This window comes from Triturus cristatus, chromosome 4_2, assembly GCF_964204655.1.
Source record: "Triturus cristatus chromosome 4_2, aTriCri1.1, whole genome shotgun sequence".
Lineage (NCBI taxonomy): Eukaryota > Metazoa > Chordata > Amphibia > Caudata > Salamandridae > Triturus > Triturus cristatus.
Window position 1 is genome coordinate 798,586,207 of NC_140586.1, and position 26,720 is coordinate 798,612,926.

General features: G+C 41.7%; 1 protein-coding gene across 1 annotated transcript in view; it reads left to right on the forward strand.

The window, feature by feature from the left end:
- Positions 1-26,720, forward strand: part of LOC146835071 (vitamin D3 hydroxylase-associated protein-like) — a 338,024-nt gene that overhangs the window by 6,734 nt on the left and 304,570 nt on the right. Inside the window, exon 2 of the mRNA XM_085602735.1 lies at positions 19,572-19,685. Within this exon, the coding sequence (XP_085458861.1) occupies positions 19,572-19,685 (114 nt within the window). The remainder of the gene's footprint in view (positions 1-19,571; positions 19,686-26,720) is intronic.

Consider the following 26,720-nt stretch of genomic DNA (forward strand, 5'->3'; position numbering starts at 1 on the left):
ACTTCGGCATCGAAGTTAAAGGTAATAACTTCACACCTATCAAATTCCACACCATCAACCACCACCCTGGAAATCGCACCCTCTGTGCCGAAGAGTTATCAGACTTACTAACTCGGTTCTCCTTAACGGACAAAAAGGACGTATTACTGGGAGACTTTAATCTGCACTGGAACAACGCCGAAGACCCCACAGTCAGGCGCGTCATTAACCTTCTAGAAATGAACAACCCTAATCAACTCTGCAATAAACCAACTCATATCAAAGGTGCTACACTTGACGCGATTACCACCAAAAATGAACTGGTCTCCCTTAGAGACATCTTACCTATAGACTGGTCAGATCACCTGCTCATACTGTTCAACATTGATACCCCCATTAAACCATTCTTAAACTCTTCAGTGAAACCTAAGCAATGGTCCAGAAACATCAAACAAGTCCCTCTTAAGGACCTTGAAGCCCAGATCTGTGAACAACTTTAACATCACCCTTTCTCGCAGAACGTAAACGACCTGAGCTCACACTCTAACACTGCTTTAACTGAAGCTCTGGACCTAGTGGCATCTCTCAAGTTAAAACAACAAAGATCAATCCAATCAAAATCTTGGTTTAACTCGGATCTCAACAACGATAGAAGACATCTTAGGCAAGCTGAAAGGACCTGGAGACAAAACCCATCGTCAATACATCTTACGCTACTCAGAACTGCAAGGATGACATATAAGAAGCACATCTTTGGAGAAAAATCCACCTTCTTCTGTAACCAACTCGACCGCGCTAAAAATAGGCCCAGAGAAGTATTTAACATTGTCAAACGACAAACCACCTCTTCCTCCTCACATGAAATCGTAGCCTCTAAGGAACGCTGTGAAGAAATTGCCAGTTTCTTCACAGACAAAATAATGAAAATTGATCAATCTTTCCTTCCAGTCACAACCCCACCCCCCTTACAACCAATCTGCTCAGACATTCCACACACTACCTCATTCTCTTCCCTGGACCTCGCCAAAGAAAATATGGCTTCTTATAGTACTAGCAGCAACCCGTTCAACATCAAATTGAAAAATAACGCAAATTGGTCTGTCTTCCAACCCATGACTGAACTGGAGGTTTTCAATATCATTGCAAAACTAAAACCCACATCTCATACCATGGATCTCCTCCCTGCTAAAATAGTAATCAACCTTAATCACATTATCTCCCCATGTTGTACAAAAATCATTAACTCTTCTCTAGCCTCGGGCTGTGTACCTGATTCCCTTTAACTAGGTCAAATCACTCCCATTCCCAAGAATCCCAGGGCTGCCCCGAATGAGCTCAACAACCTCAGACCTATCGCCAACCTCCCATTCCTAGCCCAAACTATGGAAAAATGTGTCTTACAACAACTCAATCGACATATTGAGGTTTCCAACCTACTTGACTCCTTCCAATCAGGCTTCAGGAAAGGATGTAGCACTGAAACTGCCATGCTTAATATTACAGATGACATACATAGATCCTTAGACGATGGTGATGCATGCATACTTATCCTTCTTGACTTATCAGCGGCCTTTGACACGGTGAACCACACAGCCTTGCTGGAATCCTTGAGGATCCGTGCCGGTAGAAATGGCATTTTCTTAAAATGGTTCACTTTTTACCTCCAACACCGATCACAACAAATCAAAATTAAGTCTTGCCTCTCGAAACCCACACCAGTCTCTTGGAATCCCGCAGGGCTCAATCCACTCCCCATCACTGTTCATCCTCTTTATGGAGCCCCTTTCTATAATCCTGAAGCAAGCTGAAATCAAATTCCACCTCTATGCAGATGACACAGAACTATACTACAAAATGTCACACTGGGTAATATCCAGTCGTGGTTGAATGCTAACCATTTAAAATTAAATCCCACCAAAACAGAAATTATCCTGTTCTCCCCAAAAGTAATCACCTTTCTATCAAAAATTGGATCAACGACCTGATGGCTCTATACTGTACTCTCACTCTCTCCAATTTGGCTAAATCCTTAGGTTTCACCCTGGATAAAGACTTGTCAATGAAAGAACACATCAGAATCTCAGCCAAAGGAGCGATATACACACTCAAACACCTTAAAAAAAAAAAATCAAACCATTAATTCCCTCGGATGACTTCAAATGGGTCGTTCAATCTCTGGTCCTCTCCAAACATGACTACGGGAATACTATCATCACAGGGACCCCGAAATCGCACCTTGCCCCCCTCAGATCTGTACTTAACATGGCAGCCAGGCTCATAACAGATATTAAACGATTTGAGCACATCACGCCTGCACTCAAGACCCTCAAATGGCTTCCTATAGAAGGAAGATGCAATTTCAAGACCGCCTGTATCACCTACAAAGCCATTCACTTGCACACCCCTCAATACTTAGACAACAAACTAATAAATCTGGAAGTACCAAAGCATTGAGAAGCTCCAACATGCTTCTTCTTGTTCCTCCCAAACTAAAAAAGAAATCTACCCAAGTCCGATCTTTCTCGGGTAACGCTACCTGCATATGGAACTCCCTACCGAAGGACTTACGATGCAACCCTTCCTTCTCTGGCTTCATAAGGGACCTTAAACGCCTGATCCTCAAGATATACTGGAACACTTGATCACTTCTTAACCTTGGTTCTATCAGTCTCTCTATTTGACCCGTTAAACAGATGGCTGTTGATGTCAGTTTTTTGCCCCCTGATTACCTTGAATGTTCGTTCTTCTATCGGACTCTTAAGTGGAGATTTGCCATGAAGCATTAACCGCCTTCAGGGCCTGGCAGCTGTCAGTGTACATAGTGTATTCCACCTGCATTGCCTATTTTTACCAAGTGTATTTATTGCTGTTTGTACATTAGCTTAAGATTGTTCATATGTCAGTATCAGAATCAGAAAATGCTTTATTCGATTTTAGACAATTGATAAAATCATAAAAGCAGAGTTTAAAAAACAATTCATACAAAAAAGATTATAAATACAGTATAAAAACAGCTCACCCGACGATGCATAATTTACAATTTAAAATCTAGTCAGTTATGCTTTTCCTTTTCCTCAAGATGCTTTTCAAAAGTCCGATCATAATGCCAATGCAATACACGTTATCCAATAATTGTAGGAATAGGAAAGCCGGGCGACATTGCCGCCAAGCCTCCTGCTTCAAAAAAGGCTTAATCCATCTAGCACGTTCCTTAGAATAATATGTGCAAAAAAGGATCACATGCATTGTTGATTGTGAGGATATATTATCACATGGACAAAGACTGAGATCCCTGGACCAGTCGTTGACAGCTGGAAATGTAACCAAACGATGGAAACTGTCAAACCTAAACCTAGTCAGGATATATCTGTCAAATCCCCCCATGCACCACGCTAGATAGGGTTGGATGGAGTAGCTGGCCAGGGTCAGTTAGTGCTGGATCACCGAACTTTTATTGAATTCCACTGCCATTCTAAGACACTCAAGATGGGTCAGGCATAAGACTTTGAGCTCTTTCTTGGAAATAAAGCACATTAAAAAAATTACTAACATAATTCAACATGGGGATTTTTTTAACCTGATCCAATCTCATTGAATCCTTAATAATTTCACGATTCAACCCTAGACTGGAGGAGGTCCAGACTCTATGCCAGAGCAAAATTGGTTGCATTTTAATTATGTCGGAAATATGGGAAATCCCCAATTCGCTGTGGCAATTAAATACAGATGAGCTCTAGGGAACAGCTAGGATAAACCTTAAAAAAGCGTCTTCTACAACTTGAAAAGGAGTGGCATCATAATAGCCCCAGACTCCCGCCCCATACATTGCGATGCTTAGGCATTTAGCTTGATAGATTTTCAGAAGGATCCCAGGGGGCCTTTTACCCATTTTTTAAAAAAATTAATCACTGCAGCGATTGACCTCTTAAACAAAAGGGACCTGCTCTTGACTGCAGGTCCTCAGGAGCCTGTATCCTCAAACAAAACGCCAAGATAGGAGAACGTTTTGGTTGATTCTATTCTACCACTCCCAGCTGATAAGCTATTGCATATATTCTTCCCCTTCCCGCACGACATTACAAATGTTTTCTTTACAGTGAGTTTAAGGCCCCGATTATCCATAAAATCAATATAAGTGTCGAGGGCTCTCTGTAGTCCGAGCTGGGTTCTAGCCATTAAAACCGCGTCGTCCGCATAGAGAAGGGAGACAGTCTGCTTATGATTGATTTGCGGGGGATCTCTTGCCCTGGCCACCAGTTCCTCTTCCAGTGCGTTGGTATATAATGAGAAAAGGAACGGGGCCAGGACGCAGCCTTGTCGAACACCCCTCTCCACGCGGAAGGACTTTGTGCACTCTCCCTTTAATCCATATCTCACCTTAGCTGAGGCCCCGCATATAATTGCCTCAAAAATTGCACCAGTGCGGGCTCAACTTTTATGTCCTCTAAAATATTCCATAATCTATTATGATCAACACAATCAAAGGCGGCGGGAAGATCAACGAATAACACGAATAACTTCCCAGCCTTTGCTTGGGTATACTTCTTCAGTAAAACAGATACGTTTAAAACCTGCTCGATTGTACCCATCCCTTCCCTAAAACCATATTGAACCGTGCTTATGATGTTATTATCTTCAGCCCACAGTTGGAGTTTATTCAGAACGACCCTTCCTGCGATTTTCATAAGCGAGTCTAAAAGGGATATGGGTCGATAGCAGGCGGGATTTTCACGGTCCCCTTTTTTAAAGATGGGTATTATCACAGACTCGAACCAGGTTTTAATGAAGCCCTGTGCACAGCATGCTTCTAGAATTCGAGTTAACAAGGGGGACCAAAGCTCTGTCGTGCTTTTGTATAGATCTATTGGAATCCCGTCTGGAACAGGGGCCTTCCCTCCCTTACTTGCATTAATGGCCGCTAATACTTCCGCATGAGTGAATTTCTCAAACCAATTTGCGTATCGGCTTGGGGCAATAATAAAATCTATCACTGAATTAAAGCCTCGCCCAATAAACATAGAACCAAAGTCTACTGGTGGAGAACACAACAGATTGGCGAAACCCAAATCCAAAGATACCATAACTTCATTAAATCTTTCACCCCTATCTTAGTGAGCGAAGTGGACAGCATGGTCATTTTCTTCTGTTTCCATGCCACGTGACCCACATTCAACTTGGGAACATGTGGTAGTATTAAAATCACAGCCCCAGATCAAAATGATATCCATCCCTTTTGGTACTGTTATTTTACACAAATCATCGTTAAGGCTTTTTAAAACATCACCCAGTTGATCCCTGTCTATATTATTATAAAAGTTAACAACCACTATCTCAACTCGAAAAAGCAATTGTATAGTGACAATTTGATTTAAAAAAGTTGACTTTGTCGTTTTAATATTTTGGACCCATAACACATTGGAAATGTAGACACAGATCCCCCCCTTTATGTCTCCCGTGGGCTGACCTCTTAGCTGGAATATGGAACATCTTAAAGCCATAGATATGTAACTCATTCAGCAACCACATCTCCTGGAGACAAAGGATTTTGAAGTTAAAAATAAAATCAGACCATACTGGATTATTCACCTTGGATTGGAGGCCAGCAATGTTCCAAAAAGCCACTCTGACAGTCCCTGGGACCGATACATCTAGGATATCAGTCCCTTGACCACCGCATCCTGACTTTGGCACCCTTCCCTCTGTGTGTCAGAGACCATGTTAGGTTCAACAACTACGCTAGATGATGTGTCTTTAGATTCCCCCCTACATAGTGAGTCATTCTGAGCATCATTTAGTGATCCTACTAGTGTTAAGTGACACGAATTTCGAGGAACCAAAACATCATTATAGTTATGGTGATTAATGGTTATAAGGGGCAAATCAGCTACTGCAACATCCCCGCAGGAAACGGCATTCTGAGATACATACAAATTCCCAGAGGGTTCCATAGAACTTGTCCCCGTATAAGCTTTGGGGACCAGACTTGTTATAGAGTTATACTGATCCTTTGTGGCCAAGAGTCAGTCAACCTCCTCAAGGAATTGTAAAGGCCCAAATCTATTTGTAACCTCTAGGTTATAAGTCAAGTTACTGTTAGGCTGTAATCTTAAGTGCAAGGCTGTGTGCTTATTAAGCATTCTGGGCAGATAGAACTATCCGAGGGGAAGAACGTTAATACCTTCTAGCATGAAATTATTAACACCTGTTCGAGCAAAGATTTCATGAACTAAGGCTCGGGAGTCCAGCGAGAGAACAAAACAGTCCCCTTTACTAGATCCCACCCAGGGGACACGTCTCACCATTTTAAAAGAGGAGAACATCTCTTGTGTCAGGCCTGCTTTAGTCCCTAGACATTGTATAGCTTTATTCCTCAGGGTGATCCAGGATTCTTTTTCACCTTCAGGAAGCAGGGGGACGTTAACCAAGACCACGGGGTAAGGAAGTGCAGGGGGGGGAAGATTTAAGTGAAATAGTTTTGCCGAAAATTCCTGATTTTTTTTACCGCCTGAGTTCCTGTACTGGGACGTGAATCAGGTTGGGATAAATTACCCCGTCTTGCATCGTTAGCGTCTTTTTCACCCCTCTCACCTCCTTGTTAGGTGGGTCGCTAAGTGCAGAACCCTTCATTTCCGTGGGACCCACTGCTCTACTAGTTCTCTCCCTCTCAACAATCTGCTTACTGCATCCCCGGGTACTAACTACAAGTGGTTGAATATGATTTTTAACTGTTCCATCGCCCCCGCTAGATTCAGGCTGAGTGGTTGTCGCTTCCTTTATGCACCCTGTGATGGAAACCAAATCTATTTCTATTTTAAGCAATCTCTTCTCCAGAGTGCCAATGGATTCTTTAACAAATTTAGAAAGGTCAGTCAATAGTCAGACTCATCACCCCCGTCAGGTCATTAGCGGGCTGGCCTTTACCTTTACTTTTGGAACTTTTTGCCCGTTCTTTACCTTTATTGGTAGGTATAAGATCTTTCCCCTGTTGTAACTCAGGAGCCGACTTATGTGTGTTAGAGGTGGGAGGAGCTTAATGTATCAGTGTTGATAGGGTTATAGGGGCGTCTTTCTTTTTGGAGATACACACTCTTTTTGGTGGTGGCAATGGTTCAACATCCGGATCGATCAGAGAAATCTCATCGGACACGATCTGGACGCAGCCATTACAATGTTTCACAGGCAAGTCGTGTAGATGTACCACCCCCCTCTGCACACTAGAAGGAGGAGTTTTGTCCCTACTGTTTTGGGATAAGCCATGTGAGTCTTTATTCAGAACCTCTTATACATTGGAAATTTGTTTTTCGAGCGCGCCCACTGCCCCCGTTAAATATTTCATCAATGTGTGATGTTTGCCCAGGGACTGAATTATGTAGCTTTCTCTTCCCCATGTCGTTATTTCACATGCACCTCCAGCCCGAGCCGAGTTATCAGTCCCCAAAGTCACAGTAATTTGAAAACCGTGCACCTCCTTTACTTCAGTACATGCCCCCGTTTAGATAATACTGCGGTTGGAGCAGTCCTTAAAAAGTCAGTGAGGTTACCGCATTCAGGAAGTCTTGGTTGTTGAACCGAGTTCAGTTATGGTGTGCTTGGATAGCACATACCTAGAGCCCGGAAGGTTAAATGGATTGCCAGGCCCAGCCTCTGCCTGTCTCGGACGGGCTCAGACGGGCCTGCCCTTCGTCCGGGCGCCGTCCACGCACGCGTCCCGCGTTGCGGGAGTCTGCAAGAGTTTTATAGCGCCTCCAGGCGCTGTTGGAATTGCTGGCAGCTGTGCGCCCAAGCCCGAGTGTGAGGCTGTCTGGGTATTGTGGTCCTACAGGACCAAGCAGGAGACAACAGGAACTGTCAGTAACTAAATGTATTGTTTATTTCCTGGCTCCTGATTATGTAAAGCGCTCTGATACCCCCGGGTCTAGCTAGCGCTATATAAAACTTATGATGAATAAATAAATAGGCACAGCAACTTCACTAGATAAAAACAAAATTTGAAAGGCACCTTTCTTGCTCATTCACTGAAGTCCAGCATCATTACTTTTGGGATGCTGCAGCATCCCCAACACCCTTCTTCCAGTGCCTATGGGCCACCCTACTGTTTACACATCATTCCTTCATTAATAAATTAATTCATTCAGTCAATCCTTAATCTTCCCAGCATACTCTTCGGTAGATGTCTTGTGAAGTGCTGTGTCCACTGCACTGCTTCACCACAGTGGAGCGCTCTGGGATTGTCAAACACTTACAGAGGGCAATGGCACCAGAGGAGTTAAGTTTTGCTGGAATATGACTCTGTAGACGGCAGGGTAATAAAGAGAAAGTTTCTGATTGCTTTAAAAAAATACTGTTGGTCACTTTTGTTCAAACTTCAACTGTGAATTGTGCTGTTAATTATTGCAGAATAAGAATGGCCGGTACGTGTATACCTAGACTTCATTTGTTGAATTTCTTGAATAAGTTGCTATTACTAGCATAGAGATCTTACGCAGGGACTGCGACTCTAGTGTCCGAAACCATGATGCTGAAATGTCACGGGCCTATAGTGTATACTGCAGTAGACTACAATGGCAATAAAGGGTTTTAGAACAGTAAGCCCTGTGCCTTGGGTCACAGTTCAGAAAGTTGATTTACTGCCTGGCTTCCATCTCCTGCTTCGGAGCAAGGCGGGGCAAGCAGTCTGGGAAGGACAGCAAGACTTAAATACATCAATTTGTTTAGAGATTCAATCGTATCTCTAAATAAATCGATCTATTTAATTTTTGTACAGGAATATGTATCCATTTCGGGGGGGGGGGGGCACAGCACCAGAGCCCCAATGGACAAACCGCCCCTATGATGCACTCTTGGGATTATTCACTTTGTAATATATTGAAACCTGCAATGCTTGAACAAAAACAAACATTATTTTTAGTTAAGTGCAGTTGTAACTTCCCTACTCACCTCAAGTGTATTGAGTTTATGCAGTTATTACACTGGCTGCGGCCAGATCTAGCTGACTCTATGAACTGACAGCAGGTTATCGAGCAAAATGCTAAGTGCAGTTTAAAAAAACAAAGAATAGATAACTTTTGAGCTCTTTTTTTACTCAGCTATTTTCCCGCTAAAACATTACAGTCATTAACTATCATTATAGTCGTCTGGCTATTTACTGCGCTGCTGGTGTTCCTTACAAGAAAGTGGGATTTTGTATGCATTTTATCACACATTCCATATATTTGCAGTCCTGTTTCAAAGTTGCAGATTAAACTGCTTAAATATATTTAGCAACAATTACAAGCTGAATTTTGGTGTTTCACAGTCACAATCACAAAATTATCACTCTCGTAGTTGGAGTAACTGTATTCATAGGTTGAGGGGGGAAACTAACATGGGTGGGGCGGAGTTAAGATGGTGGCATGTGGTTGCAAAGCATCCACAAAAGCTTGCAGTTATTAGTCTTCAAGCGGGGACCTGGCTGCTGCCAGGTAGACTGGGTTCTGATGCCATCTCATTCTGCAGGCTCAACAAGCTCAAACAATTCAGTTCCTGCTGTTGTGTTTTTCTTCCAACATCACTGTTCAACTATTTGGAAAGTGTTTTGGGTCCCATATCTCTAGGCCCTTCCTGACTGGGTGAGCCCCCTTTCAGGGTACAGAAGGGGTCAAATTTTGTCTACTTAGAGTTTCAGTGTATATAGCTCTTACCTTCGATGATCACGCTTAGTTGTGCCAGCAAGATAATCCAATTGCTACCTTCTTTGCAATCATTCTTCATATGTTATGAACTCTTTATGCCTTTCCTCAGTAGCTTAGGAAGCATCCGGGAAGATTTGCAGGGATTGTTCTTCTCTAGACACACTGCACAGTTTTGTTAGACAGACTCGATGTGTCCCATACATCGTCTCTTTTCAGGATCAACATGAGAGTAGCACTAGTTTCCTCTCTCTGATTGGTTGGCATCAGTGATCTCAGATCGAAGCACCAGGTTGTGATTTTTACAATCATCTCACCATGGATCTGAATTGTTTCAGACACCCAGTTTGCCACAAAATCTCTTAGGTTGTCACCTACCCCGACTTCGGGAATATTTAGTATAAAGATGTTTTATGATGTATGCTAAGGATGTATAATAATGTTGTTGAAGGAGTTTGTACAGGCTTCTATCTCGAATCGAAAGTGCTCTGATGGCAGGCCTGTCACCTCTCCTTCTAGATGTAATCACAAGAGCATGGCAACTCATAACGAGAAAGAACAGAAAGATTGTTTCCCAAGTCGAGAGAACAGGTTGCAGGTCACAGGACTCTTGCTGAGCTTAGAAGGAAAGCCTTCCTTTATGGAAGAGGAAGCCTCACACACATAATAGCTTCATCATCGGCATCCTCTCCCCACCCTGGAAGGAAAGTGCCACCAGTAAAGACTCAACGTCTTCGAAGACTTAAAAGTAGGAGGGAGTTCTTAGATAAAAACTGCTGGATAAGGCGGGATCCAGATAAACTAAAAATACCTCGAGGTTTCTCAGTATTTAATCTTTATTAGTGGGGACCCCAGTTATGACTAAAACCAAAGACGAAGGAGTACACTATGAACATGTTTCTGTCCACCTATTCTAGACTATAATGTCCGGGGCATTCTTCAGGGCTTTGGATCCATTTAGCAGCATAGGCTGCTCTAGGAGTCAAAACTCCATTTTATTATTTTTTACCAATAGCCCAGGTGAATCCTACCTTAGTGTGGATCTATATAAACGTATATTAACCCTAGGCAATAGAGGATACCGGCATCCTGGACTACGAGGGAGCGATGTCCTTTGTAGGCACACATTCATCAAAAGGCACATCACTCATGAATACCTATGTGTCTTCACTCCCAATCACTGGTACATTCTCCTTCTAGAACTTCAGGGATGACTTTCCGCATCTTTGTGTTGTTCTCAGGCAGAGCTGCACTGCCTTTTTAAGCATGCCATTCTTCTGTCCAGCAATGCTACTGTTTCCTACTACATGTCAAATTTAATTTTTAATCTCAATGCGTTCTTGTTGAGCCTATGGATCATTTCACGATGACACCTGGGTTCACAATGACAAGGCTTGTCGTTATTACTTGAGATGGGTACTCGCCACCTTCAACTAATATGCACGTTTTTACACTAATATATCGATCTTCCTTTCACCAGATGCCTCTGGAGCATGTTCAGGAGGTATCAAAGGCATGTTTCACTATGTCTTCCCAGACCCGGAGATAAAGGTCCCTTACACTGCACTTCATCCACTTCTGTGTGTATTCTAGAAGATGTGCATCTTGCATTCATGTATTCAGTCCAAATGATGCTCTCTGTCACAACCTCCTGAGGAATGATGAAATAATTCCCAATTTGGAGCGTACCCATAATGATTCTTGTTTCTGTATGAGATGTTGAATGGTATAATGTTGCAGCATTTGTACACCAAAGTATCATTTAAAATCCTTTATTTAAAACAGTTTGACTGAAGTGCTTCAGCATAAATGTACTGTCTGTGTAGAAACAATGGATCCATATTGGGAAACTTGAAAACTCCCCACTAGCATGTGTGTTTCAGGCCAACAATCCGCACTTCATCAGGATTTTACAGGATTATAATGAAGCAGTAACCCTTACAATATTTAACCGCTACCCGAGGGAGCCAGAGCAGATTGGAAAAGATAACAACACATTGTGCATAAATAACCAAAGACATCACGTTATTGAATATTCTAATAACATTAAATAGTGATAAACATTACAAATTCCACTTAAAGTGGATGCTAAACAGTAACAGAATTGTAAGTATACATAGTTTAGTTACAAGGATAATATTTGGAGATAGTGCTCCAGGAATAAGTATTTAAAAAAAAATTAGCTCTGAAAAGAGGGGTTAGTGTGCATCATGGGTTAATTGAGATCCATTTTTGAGTGGCGTTTCCTGTGAACAATTCTGAGACAGTTTTTATATCTTGCTTGGCAGCAAAGCAGTTGTCTGTCCTTATGTGGTCAACATAAAAACACCTTGAAGAAGCACTGCAGACAGAGGGACATTGGCTCTGCCCACATGTTGATTAGTTTGAGTTCAGGATATGATGGGCCAAAAGAGTGCTTGTATTGCACTTCTATTGGCTACCAGCAAGTGTTTCTTCGCTCAACCAAACCTGGTTGTCTCTTTTAAACATAATTATGTGACACTGGGGGCATGCAAATGGACACAAACCTCCATTATTCTTTAATGGCACTGGCTGAGAGGGATTTCCTCTCACCAGTATACGTGATTCAGCAGCAGTATGGCCAGTAGACGTGTCATGACAGCGTGACTCTGCATGTAAACTATATCGCAGATCAGATCTGCCTATTCATTGCATGGTAGTTTTAGCTCCTGTGCAGTCATTCATTGTGAGGCCTGGCTTGGTTGTGCCCTACTCTTATGAGTGGGTGTGTTTTCTTTAGAGTTGGCATGCACAAGGTGAATACAAAATTTGCTAGTTTTCACAAAAAGGAACTTCAATTTGATTAAGCACATGAAGGTAAGGAATATGCTTCTCTCTCCTTACTGGCAAAGAACAGCAGGCAATCAAGAGCTACCAAATAACTCCAATAAAGGACTACGTAGTCCATTACATTTCATTAACCTAATATCCCTTCATCCACCAATCATTGTTCTTACAAGTCCTCAAAACTATAACTCCAATAAAGGACTACGTAGTCCATTACATTTCATTAACCTAATATCCCTTCATCCACCAATCATTGTTCTTACAAGTCCTCAAAACTGACACATGCCATCTTGCTGCCTCATTCTTTGCCAGACGCATCAACTCTCAATAATGTACAATAACCATCAGTCCAACAGCCAAACTTCAATTTGTCTTGTGATAGTAGAACACTATGCCACTCATTGGAGCCTTCTAATATGTGTTTTGAAAATCACTTTTGCTTTTGATCAATACTTACAAGGTAAATAACAGATATGGAACAATCTTTCCCTCATATATTTTTAAATTATGGGCGGCTAAACAACATCATTAAACCCTAGAGCAAAGCAATACAAGTGCAATTATACAGAGACACAACATGAATAATCAATATAATGAAACAACATACAAATATGCCAAATGCAACAAAACTGTATACAAATTGGGTGGATAATCCTTGCCTCCATGTCCTTAATAGAATTGATAATTCTTGTCGCGAAAGCTAGCAACTTTTCTATTCTGTGGCAGGACCGTAGGTTTAGAGTATGCTGAAGCATCCATGCTACATTCACAATAGCTTTAAAATAGTACTGTTTAAACATTGAATCTGGAGACCAGTCACCTACTTTTAATATGTCCTCTAACGTGGATCCTAAACCACAAGCCTTTGAGACCATGGCACTTCTAGCACAATGTGCTATGCAGCGCTGAACATCAATACCAGCTTCAGCCATCACCCGCTGATCCATCTAGCTATAGTTGCTGAATAGACTGGTTTATGAGGCTTGAGCAACGCAATCAGTAACTGACCATTAAAATCGTACTGAATAGGTCTGGTGCATTCTTCGTACGCCTTGTGCATCTGACAAGACAACATTTCCCATTGTAAAGGAATGCAGGGTACACTATGCATCTTAAAAAGGTCTTTGTTTGTCTGGCAATGAAAATGGACGGGACTATACTCTACCTACTAGGTTCAGAGCTTTGACATCTAAAGCTCTCCTGCAGGAAACAAAAAATAGCCAGTTCACTATTATATCTGCTTTAATGGGATCCTGTTCCAGCACAAACTCAATCAACCTTTCAATGCTGACCTATACCACTTGTGAGAGGGCTGTGTCCAGGGTTGCTTGATGTAGTTTGCAGCTGGCCCCAAAATCCCTGGTATTTGTGATTGTCACCTGACATTTTCTAAGCCATGAGATTCAATTGGCCCTGTACCATCATGGCATGTAGTTTGCTCACAGAACCTTTCAAAAACTCCGGAAACATTGGCAATGATATCAGGAAGTCCCAAGTTCTTTCCAGCAGTATTTCAAGTCATGGTTGCACCTTCAAAATTGAGCTGATCCCAACAGATCTGCTAGTTGACTCATTGCTTGTGCCAAAATTTGTGCTATCAAAGAAAATGGGGGAAATGTGTAGCTCATGCCCATGGACCAATTCTGTTGAAATGCAACCCTCACCTTTGCTAATGTAGCTGGTTTCCATCTGAATAATTCCTCCAGTTGTCTGTTCAGTTTTAATGCAAATTGGTCCATCTTGCAGGGTCAAAGAGCATCCTGGATGGCCAGAAACACTGTTGGGTGCAGTGCCAGTCACTGGCTTCTGTCACGTTTGTTTGACTCTGGATGTATTCTGTAATCACTGTGATCCGGTTGGCCAAACAGAAGTCCCAAAAATATTTAGCTAATTCTGACAACATCTTTGATCTAGTGCTGTCTAAATAGTTTATGTATCTGATCACTGAAACATTGTATATCTTCAGCAGTATGCAACAATTATTTTATTTTGTTAGGTGGTTTTTATGCCCTAGGAGCCTGGCAAGAGCTCCAAGCAGTTGATATGAAGGTCCAACTCCATCTGAGACCACCTGTCTCCAGTGAGGAATTCACCACAGAGCATGCTCAAAACTCGTTGGCTAGTGTCTGACTCTATTACTATGTCTGGATGGGGTCCAAAAAGTGCTCTGACAATCCAAGCTTCCATGTTGCTCATCTACCACTCGAGCTCAGCCTTGGTTTTATCGGAGTTAACCCTTTTCTCAGGTGTTCAAACTTGAGCCGTTGTAATGGTGTTAAGTGGAGAGGACCGGGGAATATTGCCTGAATTGATGAGGATAAAAGACCCACTATCCTTGCAACAAAACATAGGGAAACCATCTGTCTGCTCAGTGCTGACCACAGCTCTTTCTTGATGTCTCTTATCTTAGTTTTGGCAACTGTGGTTGTGCCTGCACTGAAAATACTTGGAAGACTAGGAATTAAAAAGATTGAATCGAAAGGAGAATCAATTTCTTCTCGTTTGTCATAAAATCTAAGTCTTGCAAGGCTTGAATTTCCCATCTCAAATGTCGAGGTAACAACCCTAGAGTCTGTGCTATGATCAGACGAGCACCTTTCACAAACTCTCCACCACCGGTTTCATTACTTTGTGAAACACCATGGCACTGATGAGACAGAAAGGTAATGCTAAGCATTCATACCATTGCTCCCTCACATGAATTGTAGGAAACTCCTGTGAGGCTCTTATATGGGAATCATTAGAAAGGTGTCCTTAAAGTACAATGGGACCATCCAATCATCTTGTTGCAAAACATCTCTCTCAAAAGATGTAAATCTTCCATCTTAAAATGTCTGTACATCACCCAATGGTTGAATTCCCTCTGATTTAAAATGAGTGTGTAACCCCATCCTTTCTTCTGAGCCAATAATATAGTGCTGCAAAACCTCTGTAAGGCTGGGAAGAGGGAGCAAGAGTTTGTTTGTTTAACAACTATTGTATTTCCAAGTCAATAAAACTTGTGTCCCAGCTGGCACTCACCATTGGAAGGGTGTCTTATAGAATTTTAGTATGAACCCCTGAATATTCTCTCACACGAAAGGATTCTGGGGCAGCTTTCTCCAATTGTGCACAAAGGAACTCACTCTGCCCCCAGGGTCTCTTGAGACACAGACAGAAGTCTTGCGTGCATAAGCTTTGTTGGTGGCTGACTGGTTGTTGCCTCTATACCTGCCTCTGGCATATTGGCCTCGCTGATATCGTGACCTGAAGGGAAAGAAGTTCTACAGCTGGAGCCTTCTTCCTAGTTCGCCTCTCTTGCAGAAGTCCTGTCTTCTCGGTGGGCCTTGATATTGCAAATGTTTTGAAAAATTTCCCCAGCTTCACCAGGGCCTTTCAAAAAGGTTGGGATGAAGTACTATTTTTTGAGTGTGCACTAAGCATTGTCCAAGGCTTTAAAGATCTTTACAAACTTGCCAATATCTGACGAATGCCAAATAGAGGCTTTCAGCAAAGGGACTCACCTCAGCTGAAGCAAGAGCTACTAATTTTGGGTCAATACTCGTCCGCATTTATTTTCATTTCTCTGCAGATATAGCGCAACTAGCTTTACCTAACAGGCACACAGTGCACTGGGGTCAACATGCTAAAGTGTCCGGATCGATGGGAAATCCTGTTTCCATAGTCTCCAGCCAGGGACCTGTAACATACAGCGGTTTGGCTTGGCAACCTCACCAAGCTCAATCTATACCCTTCTTTGGGTCCCTTGAATACTTCTTTAAGAAGGTAAGAATACTGTGGTCTATATTACGGGTGCTGGCAATCCTGCCATGTAAGTCCGGTCTGGGATATTCTGCTCTGAACCTTTTGCACACTTTTATATCAAAATTATTTTGTACTCCATTTTGTAAGCTTTTTTATGGGGGTAGGGGAGGAGTTTTCCATAGTGCGAACTAGATCCTCAGGTGTCAGAGTAGTTTACATGAGCACCAGTTGGTTACAGACGGACTAATTAATTCTTGTGAGGCACGGGGGGATTAAGTGATTTGTACACAATCAAAGGATGTTGAGCGTCCTTGCCGAGCCTCAAACCCGGTTCTTCAGCTTCGAGGTCGACCGCTCTAGCCATTTGGCCACATCCTCTCTCCCAGGTTTTCAGGCACTGCTGGGACTGGAGCCCAGTTAGAAGACATCAGGTGTATGATGTCCTTAGGGTCAAAGGCAAGCAGGTTAGAAGCAAGAGGACTAAAATCCTAAGTGTTCATTGGGTCAGTTGGTCTTTTGCGTTTCTGCATGCTGGCTGCATCGTTATCAGAATGGTCTGACTCTGTTGTTCATGTCTGTGGTTGGATCAGACTGATCAGAGGTTTTTTGGGGATTGTTAGGGGCCATACATTAGTTACGGTCACCCATGAAGTTTTGAGACAATCTTGTCAGACTTTCAGCATGAGGCCAGTATCTTGGCTTGGCCTTAGCCTTTTGGGGTTTGTTGACTTAAGTCAGTCCAGAGTTAGAACCAGAGGATTAGTAGTACCCTTGTCATTTGGGATATTGCTGAAGCTGCTTTGTGATGGTTTTTAGAGTGGTAGTGTACTTAAGGCTCATATTTACCTGAAGCAAAGGATTCCCACTTTGCTATCCTGGGTCTTCAATGTATTGCTGGCAGCCAAGCAATCCCAAGGGGTAATATTGGGGAGCAACCCCAAATATAGTATAACTACGAGTGAGTGACTGGGTTTAAAAAGGTAAAGCTCATCAGAAGGAGCTGTAATCAATAATTATTGCAGTTCATCAACTCTGCAGAAGAGGGTAATAAATACAAACTTTGCATTACTGGGAGCTCAAAGAAAGAAAATCAGCCGCAGCAGTCAGTGGAGCAAAGCTACTGGGGGTTTAAGAAAGAGAAAAAGTTGCTATCTTGCATGATTCAGGGGGGCCATTTTGGGATCTTTGGCAAGCCCAGCACATGCTATTTTGAAATATCGTATTAGGCACTAGGAACTCTTGAAGGAGGGAATACAAATATAAAAGTGAAATGTGAACTTTTCAGTACTGGGTCCAGTAGCCCCATATGCCGTAACTCAAGGAAATGCTAAACCTTGGTGTAGATTGGTAAATACTATTATAGAGGCAGTGGCTCCTCAGAATGAAGAAGTGTTGTCCTCCTTCCTAGGGCTTTAGGAATATTATTCATAGTTCTTGAAGGATGTTGCTAGTAAATAAAATGTTTGACATTATTCATGAAAAACTGGTGACAAAGAGAAGCAGTTGGAGCCTTTCGAGATAAAAATTTGGTCTGAATCAAGTGGAACCTGACAGAGAATATATGTTAGGGTTTTGATCACTTACAGCGCCGGCTGTGGGGTTTTAGTACATACAAGCAGATGATAGTAGGATCCTCTAGCACATTTCTCCAGGTCTTCCACAGCATAGCCCTCCTTGGGAGGCGCCCAGTCATTAGTCAAATTATCCCTGCCTCACTACGCATGGTCCATCAGGATCATGGAAACATAGCGGCAAAATGCCATCTAGCAAATCAACCACCAGCAAAAGAATGCTTACATCTTCCATAAGAGTTGATGACTGTGTCATAGTGAAACACTGTCATCCTGGTGGATGTGTTTGGTTGCCCATTGTAATCAACCCGCTCATAGTCATTGAGCTGAATGAGGCATTGGGCAACATGAAGCAAGGAAAGTAGATTATGTGCCAGAATATGTCTTTGTTGAACAGGAATTGAGTAACAAAGGCGTCAAACATTGTTTTCATAGATAGGTGGACTTGAAAGAGAACCCTTTCATTGAAGATTATTTCTGATGCCTTAGGTGTCTGGTTTGGTCATGATTTGCAGAGGTGACTCTGGAGGACTGTGCACCCTTTTGCGCACAGGGAGCTTGGGTCAAGGTCACTTTCCTATTGGGGGGGTTTCTCTAGGTCCCAGCTCCCCTGCAGGAGGAGCCAATAAGAAGGGAGTCTAGACTTTGACTTCAGTATCAGTACTGGCCTTGTTAATGTCATGTTATCCATGAGGCACTTGCTAGCAGTGAAAAATCCCAGCATATCAATTTTATTCCGAGGCAACAGAATATTATAAGGTCAAGCTTCCAGGAGAAAAACCTTGGAGGCTCTCTGTAGCAAGGCTCTGGCCTGGTAGGAAGATTCATGCCGCCCATGCTTTAGTCATCATCTTGAGCTGAAGAGACTTGAAAGAGTCTACACCACTAAATAGGAAACTCTGAAGAGGAACTCAAAATTGAGTAGAAAGTCCTCTGACCATAAACTTGTAGATGATCTCTTCCACTTGGGTCTCCTATTCCACAATATTGCATAAAAGCATACCATTTGTTGCTCTGTTTTTCCTAAATGTAACCACCATTTTCAATTGAGTTCCATATTAGTAGTCTATTTTTGACACAGCACTCTGTGCCTGGCCACATCACACAGGTGCACAAACATGTAAATCAAACTAAAAGTGACAACAAATTACCACAGTGTCTGCTAAAATAGAACAGGTTTCTTCTGGAGTCAAAACAAAATATTCATATGTGCTTAATTTCATTGTATTTGTTCCCTGTCAGAAATGTGTGACTGTAGCCCTGTCTTGAAAGGGTACAAGTGATGAGAAAAAAACTTTTCTATTACCTAGTCCTGCATCACTTTTAGCAGGGGAGTAGCTTGGTCAGTGAGATTGGGGGGTTGAATTTCAGATTTTCTAACAGTAATGAGAGAGCATATGAACCTTTTTGTCTGTGATTATGTAAACATTTCTGGTAAAATCTGACATGCACCATACCTGACTGAAAGCACCTGCACCCGACTTTTTTTAACGAGAAGATACATTTATTAGAGAGGTGTAACACCCCAAATACCCCCCTTGAAGCTACGCCCCTGACTTTCAGTCACCAACAATAAGCATTCTAGAATTTTACTTTGTTCGATGACATCTGCTTGGGTCTTGAGACATATTGTGATATAATTCACTGGATGATCCTATTAAATAAATGCACTTACACTGGAACCCCTTAAAGAAAATCATTACTTGTGCATGCAGTTTGGGTTTGTTTAGAGATTAACTTTGACTTTGTGTCTCTGGGAGACGAGTTAACATACATTGTTTTTCAACTCTTTTATTTTCAGCAAGAAGGAGTGAATATGAATGAGATCCTCTCCTTGTCTCTCATAGAGCTGACTGCACAGCTAAAGGATGGTTCACTCTCCCCAGAGAGCGCTCTATGCGCCTACATGTGGAAGGTAAAAAATACTAAATCTTGTCGTTGCTTCAAGGGTTGTGCTCATGTTCAGTGCTTCAGTAACTCCAGGATCAGCACCAAGGGAACACAAGGATCCTGTCTACTATTAAGAGTCATGATTTGATTAAGTGATTTGCCCAGAATCACAGGATGTTGAGCATCTCTGCCGAGAACCGGATCCGGTTCCACAGCTTCGAGGTCGACCGCTCTAGCTGTTAGGCCACATCCTCTTCAAGACACAGAATTCGAGCTCATAGTCATTTTATTACCTGCTGCAGAAGCATTAGGGTCCTACCCCTAGCCCCCCCTAGTAAGGGTAATAGGGCAGTTACCTGCTCAATGTCTCATTTGAGCCTCCGCCAATGCCTCAGACAGTAAAACTGACTAAAAGAGTGTGAAGAAGCATAGCCAGGAAAGCACATCAAATCCATACCAAATAGCAGCAACAATAAGCACAACTTTACAATGCTCATCAATGACTATTTACATGGCACTATTTTTTCTGTACTTACCCATTATGCAAAATATCTGAGACTTGCTAAGGAACTCCTCTGTTCCCCTCTTTTCCAATTATGTACATGATTTTGGATTTTGCATGATTTCAATACATCCTGATAAGTGCAGAGTGCTCAATTGCATCCTGTCTAGGTTGATACTTGTGTTAATAACACCACAAATACAATGCAAATCAAACTACTCTTACTTTTGCAAGGTAAGTACAAGCCATGATCTACAATGATATGAAACAGCGATCATAAACATGACTTTATTCTTTGCCAGAATAATGAATGGATACCTCCAATAAAACTCAAAACGGACAGTTATTTTGCCCTGGAAGTGACATCACATCTGTATCTGTGCGTTCAAGGGTTCCACAGAAGTGACATTACACTTGAGTTATATGACAATGTTAGTCATTTGACCATCAGGGTCATGTGACTAGGGGTTGAGATGTCATCACAGTCAGGTGACCGAGGCCAGTCGTGTGACCTAGGTTGTGATGTCAACATGGTCAGGTGACAAAGCTGAGTCACGTCACCTGCCTGTATTGTCACCTGCAAACCATGACCCTGAAAGGTCATGTGACCGGAGGGTTGTGATATCATCAGGGACAGGTGACCATGGAAGATCAGGTGAAAGAGTTGTGATGTCACCTGTAAGCCATGACCTCTGCAGACTATGTGGCAGATTTATAAGCCCCTTGCGCCACTTGTGCGTCACTTTTCCCATGTTAAAAATGACGCAAAAGTGGCGCAAGAGGCTTGTAAATAAGTCCCCATGTGACCAGGATGTGATGTTGAACAGTACTCCCACTTTTGGAGGCAGTAAATACATATGAGGAGCTCTCTACAACACACCAAACCCAATAGTTTCTATCGGAAAGAGATCTAACTATTTTTATGAAGACAGAACTACATCACCAGAAAGACACCTGCTACAAAGGTGAGCAGTATTGTAGATGCATTGATGACTCTCAAGATGTCAAAACCGTGTCTGAACACGCAAAATGGGCTGCAGAGTAAATATCTTTATTAACATTTATTTATATAGCAAATCTGTATATATTTAATTTTAACTTACAGATTGTCTTTCTTTTATTTTTGAACCGCATAAACTATCAGCAAAAATCACCAGGGTAGAGGGAATTCAACTGATGGTCAATGCCAATAATTAGGCTAATTTTCACTGCTTATGCTGTTAAAAAAAGGCTGTAGATTCCACAGTCCTAAACAAAGAGCTGTGTAAGAAATGTGCTTGTATGTATAATAACAATGCCAATTTAGAAAAGTAAACTATGGCCTTGCCCTTTGAGGACATATGGCTTGTTAAAGGTTTTTCAGCAGGTGTTGTGAATGCCTATCTCAAATGTGACTTATACTCTCTGTTTAGGTCATAAAATCAATGATCCACAACAGGAGGTGCATAAGTGTCTAAATCCTTGATATGTCAAGAAGTATCCATCATGAATGATTTTTGTTAGACCCACACAAATGGCCCAATTACGATGCTAGTTGGACAGTCATAGTACCGGCATCATTGTGGTAAAGGGACCGACTGACAGGTAGTCGGAGTTCCTGACTACCAAATTAGGATCCGACCACCTTGGAGGTGGTCGGAAACATGCCTATTTGCAGTGAGGCTTGTGCTGCGGCCAGGAAAGAGCCGCTGCACTAGCCCAAATGACAAAAGTGCCTGCCACACAGGGCCTGGATGTTTGTCGGGGCACCATAGTGCCCCATGCCTCATAGCGGAGGTTGCAGAGGTACGGGGGTATTGCTAGGGTCTTCCAAAGTCTCTTTCCACTCTGCCTTTCTATGGCGGTCGGACTGCCATAGAAAGGCAGAGGGGAATGGCCATCATAATCTCTACAGCTGTGCCAGAGCATATTGTGAGAATTACATTCCGACCACTGAGCCCGTCAGAACTACAGCAGTTGGTCCCTCAACCCTTGTGGTTGGACTGACTGCATCTTAATGCGGTGATCTGACCGCTGCTTCAGATGCCGGTGGAACCGACACAGATGTACCTTCGATGTCGGTCCCACCGACATAAGTAATGAGGCCAAAATTCTATAAAATGTTTAGTCTACTGTCTCATTTGACCACGGAAAAATACAAAGAATCAGGATGAGTGATAGTCATTGACGTTGAGCAGAAAAAATATAAAAATGTGCGACTTTGTGACAACGTATCTGCCCCACCAAAGTGATTTGGTACTTCCAAGTACTTTAGACATTTTCGCTCAGTTAAATGTTCCTCCTCTAAGCCACAGCTACTAGGGGTTAATCGCAGGTTTAAATTACTGAATGCTTTGACTGGACTTAAAAAGATAGTGAATTAATTACTTGGGACACCAATCCACCCCAGTTATTGAACCACTTTCTCAGAGACATGTTTTCATATTTTGAAGACAAGGAGCTGGATGGCAACAATAAAGGTTTTGTAAAGAGAGCAAGCTTTGCATGAAGAAGTAAGCAGTTTGACCTTCTCGAATGCATACATTTTGATCTCTTTTCCCAACTCATCAAGGGTATTTGTATTAAGATCAAGCCTAGTGAAACATAGACGCTTTCTGTCACGTCAGTTCAATATAAACTTGTGAAACTGTCTGCCAATTTATTTGTAAAGATGGTGAGAGTGTCATCCAGCGTCAGACTGGCAAATGTTGATGCTTTATAGCTATCAAACATCAAGTATGCTGGTAAAAGAGTTGCTCTGAAGATATTCAGAATGACCACCAGCACAAGGTTAACCCAATAGCCAAACTTTATTTTTAGAACAGCTACCGAAAATTATTATCATTGGTTTTGCAGATAACACAGCTTTTAGTGGACTGCATACCTCAAGCTCTTTTAATTTAAAAATCAACAACATCACATACGCGGCGCTATTCTACAAAGGGGCTGTGGTTCCTGCAAAACCATACGCACCCAACACTGAGGACAGTAATTTTGTTAGGGAATATCTGGGACTGGTTTCGATAACAGAAAAGCATCTGCAGGACTCAGGGGTTGATGTTTCAAGAGAAGGATATGGAGAAGGGTAAATGTTGTTTGCATTTGATTTCATTCCAAATATGTAATAAGGCGACCACTATAACTTGATCAAAAACTCAAATCTAAAAGCTGAAAGACATTTAAAACAACTCCTTGTGGCAAATGTGAATATTGTTGCATTCTGTGTGTTTGACAATATCATCCAAATAAATCATGCCAGACATATTTTCTTTAATTGTTGTTAAAATGTTGTAAAACTGCCCCACATATTCCATCACTCATGACATCTTCTGTGACATCACTGATAAAATCACTGTAACACTGGCAATAAAATTATTGATCAGAAAACTGTGCATGGCAGTGGTATGATTTATACTTAACTCAGGACTTATAGTTTCTTCAGATAACTCTAACTATAACTGCTGAACTATATATATATATATATATAAATATATATATATATATATATTACCTACTGACAGTCGTCAGCAGGTAGTTATAGTTAGGACCTATTTTCCATAGGAAATTCACAACATTCTATTTCCAATAACTTTGGCGCCGGTTGATGATTCTTCTCGAAATTTTCAGAACTCGTGGGGCGCTCCGGTCCGCTCCTATCCTGAAAGTTTCAGGGTGATTCGGCAAGCGGGCACTGAGAAAAAAGGGGGGTCCCAAAACGTGTTTTCCCCAGGCAATTTTCCATAGGAAACTTTAGACGCGGCTACAGCCCGAACTGCTGAACGGACTTACACCAAATTTGGCAAAGAGGTAGTTCTCGTGGGCTAGTTGGAACCCAGGGACCCTCAGGATTGAAGAGGAATTAATTCCCAACTTAAAACGCGCCACAGGGCGTGTTTGCACATATGTCACCTCAGGCCTCTTTCTTTTGTTCTTTCTGCACGTCTTCCTTCTTCCTACACTTTTCTTTGTCTTTGAGGACTTCTGTTGCTTCTTTCTGCATTTCTTTTTCTTCTTTCTGTGTGCTTTTTCTTCTTTCTTCACATGTCCTACCTCTGTAGGCATAGTTAGAAATTAGCATTTAAAAAACCTTAGAAATTAACTGAAAAACCATAGGTTTCAGGCACGTTATAGTTACAAATTAGCATTTAAAAATCCTTTGCAATTCACTGAAAAATACATAGGTTTCAGGCACGTTATAGTTAGGAATTAGCATTTAAAAAACCTTAGGAATTCACTGAAAAAAACATAGGTGTCAGGGGTGTTATAGTTAGTTGGACATTTCACTTGTACAAAACCATAGATATTCCCCCGTTATAGTTAGTTCAGCTAACTATAACTCGCGCTCCCGCAATGCACTGCTGAGGACGTCACATATTACATCACTCATGACATGGTTTGTGACATCACTCATGACATCACTGATGACATCTCAAATGACATCACTGATGACATCATCCTTGTGATAGAGTGGCAGACCTCCTTTCAGCCTAATATAAACTTTGACACACACTCAAAAAAAGAAACTAACATTTTCAAAACAATGGACATACCAATACCACTTACAACACACCTATTTAGTAATTCCAAGATCTACACACACATCCACTCATTCACCAACAGTCCTATACAGTCACTGATACATGTACTCACTCATCATATGTACTCATACACCTATACATCCTGTTACACAATTACACTCCTCCATAGAGTTACTCACACACATAGTCACACATGCAAACAAAGTATCAAACATCCATTAAATTGCATAAACAGTTATACACACACCACCACATTTACTGGTACAGAAACTTACACGTACTTAGTCTCTTAAGCAATCGCTTATAGAAAAACAGACTAATTTATACAGGAACTTTTCCTATCTTTTACTCTCACATATACTCACTTATATACATACTTATATACTTATATACACCAATACTCACATATAGTAGTTTAAAATATATGTAGTTACTTATAAAGACACTATTGAGACAGTCATTCACTCACTAACACACCCATACACACACACATCATCCCATACAGTCCTGCACACATACTGTCTTCAACACATACAAACAGTGACTCACTCATTCATGCATCTATGCACTAAGTATTACCCCCACTGAACCATACAGACACTCAGACACTCATACTGATACTCGAAAAACCAACTAATAACCTATTTAGACACTCATGTAGCTACTCACGAACCCATGCAGCCACTTATACACAAAGTGAGAGACTGATACAGATATTTACATATTTAAACATTACTCACTAACCCATGTGTTCACTAAGATGCACTTAATCAGTCCGTTACACAATCCATTTTACAAAACAAAATCAGCCATTTAGACACTTATATACCCACCTATTCTTCCATCGACCTTGAGATATACATATATAAAAAATATTTAATTTTCAGAAAAACACACATTCACTGGATGATGTCACCAGTGATGCCATCATTGATGTCATTTGAGATGTCATCAGTGATGTCATGAGTGATGTCACTGACCATGTCATGAGTGATGTAATATGTGACGTCATCAGCAGTGCATTGCGGGCGCGCGAGTTATAGTTAGCTGAACTAACTATAACGGTGGAATTTCTATGGTTTTGTACGAGTGAAATGTCCAACTAACTATAACGCCCCTGAAACCTATGTTTTTTTCAGTGAATATATATATATATATATACATACATAGATAAATAGAAACATATCTACATTATCTACTGGCGGTCGCCAGTAGATAGTTATAGTTAGGACCGTGTTTCCATAGGAAATCTGAAAATTCTATTTTGAATAACTTTGGCGCCGGTTGCCGAATCTTCGCAAAATTTTCAAAACTAATGGGGCGCTCCGCTCAGCTCCTACCCTGAAAGTCTCGGGGGGATTCGTCAAGCGGGGGCCGAGAAAAAAGGGGGGTTTTCCCCATACATTTTCCCGTAGGACCTTTAGTCGAAGGTACAGCCCGAACGGCTGAACAGAATTACTTGAAATTTGGCAGAGAGGTAGTCCTCCGGTCAGGGAAGTGCCTTTTGCATATATGGAGTCAATCTGCTCAGTATTTCCAGAGAAAATTGCATTTAAAAGCACATACATATCTATAGCCGCGCACCGTGCGCACCCTAACGTGCGCAAGCGTAATTCTGATTGGTTGTTACATGTCAGTCAACGTTCGAATCGGTCGAAATCAGGAAGTGTCGGCCGCCATTTTGTTTGTTTTCAGTGCGAGAGTGGAAAAGGAAGGTGGCGAACGTGAAAAGGGGGCAGGGTAGAGAGTTCCTGACCCCCTAGCCTTTGTCAGGTGGTCCCTGAAGGACCCCGAAGGCAGAAAAAAACATTTAAATGTTTTTTTAAAAAAAATCGCGGGGGTGCGCGCACCGTGCGCGCACTATGCGTGCACGGTGAAAAACCATAAAAAAAAATATATATATTAAAAAAAAAAAAATAGATACATAACTTAGCATTTAAAAAACCATACAAATTCACTGAAAAAACAATAGGTTTCACACACGTTATAGTTAGCAATTAGCATTTAAAAAACCTTGCAAATTCACTTAAAAAACCATAGG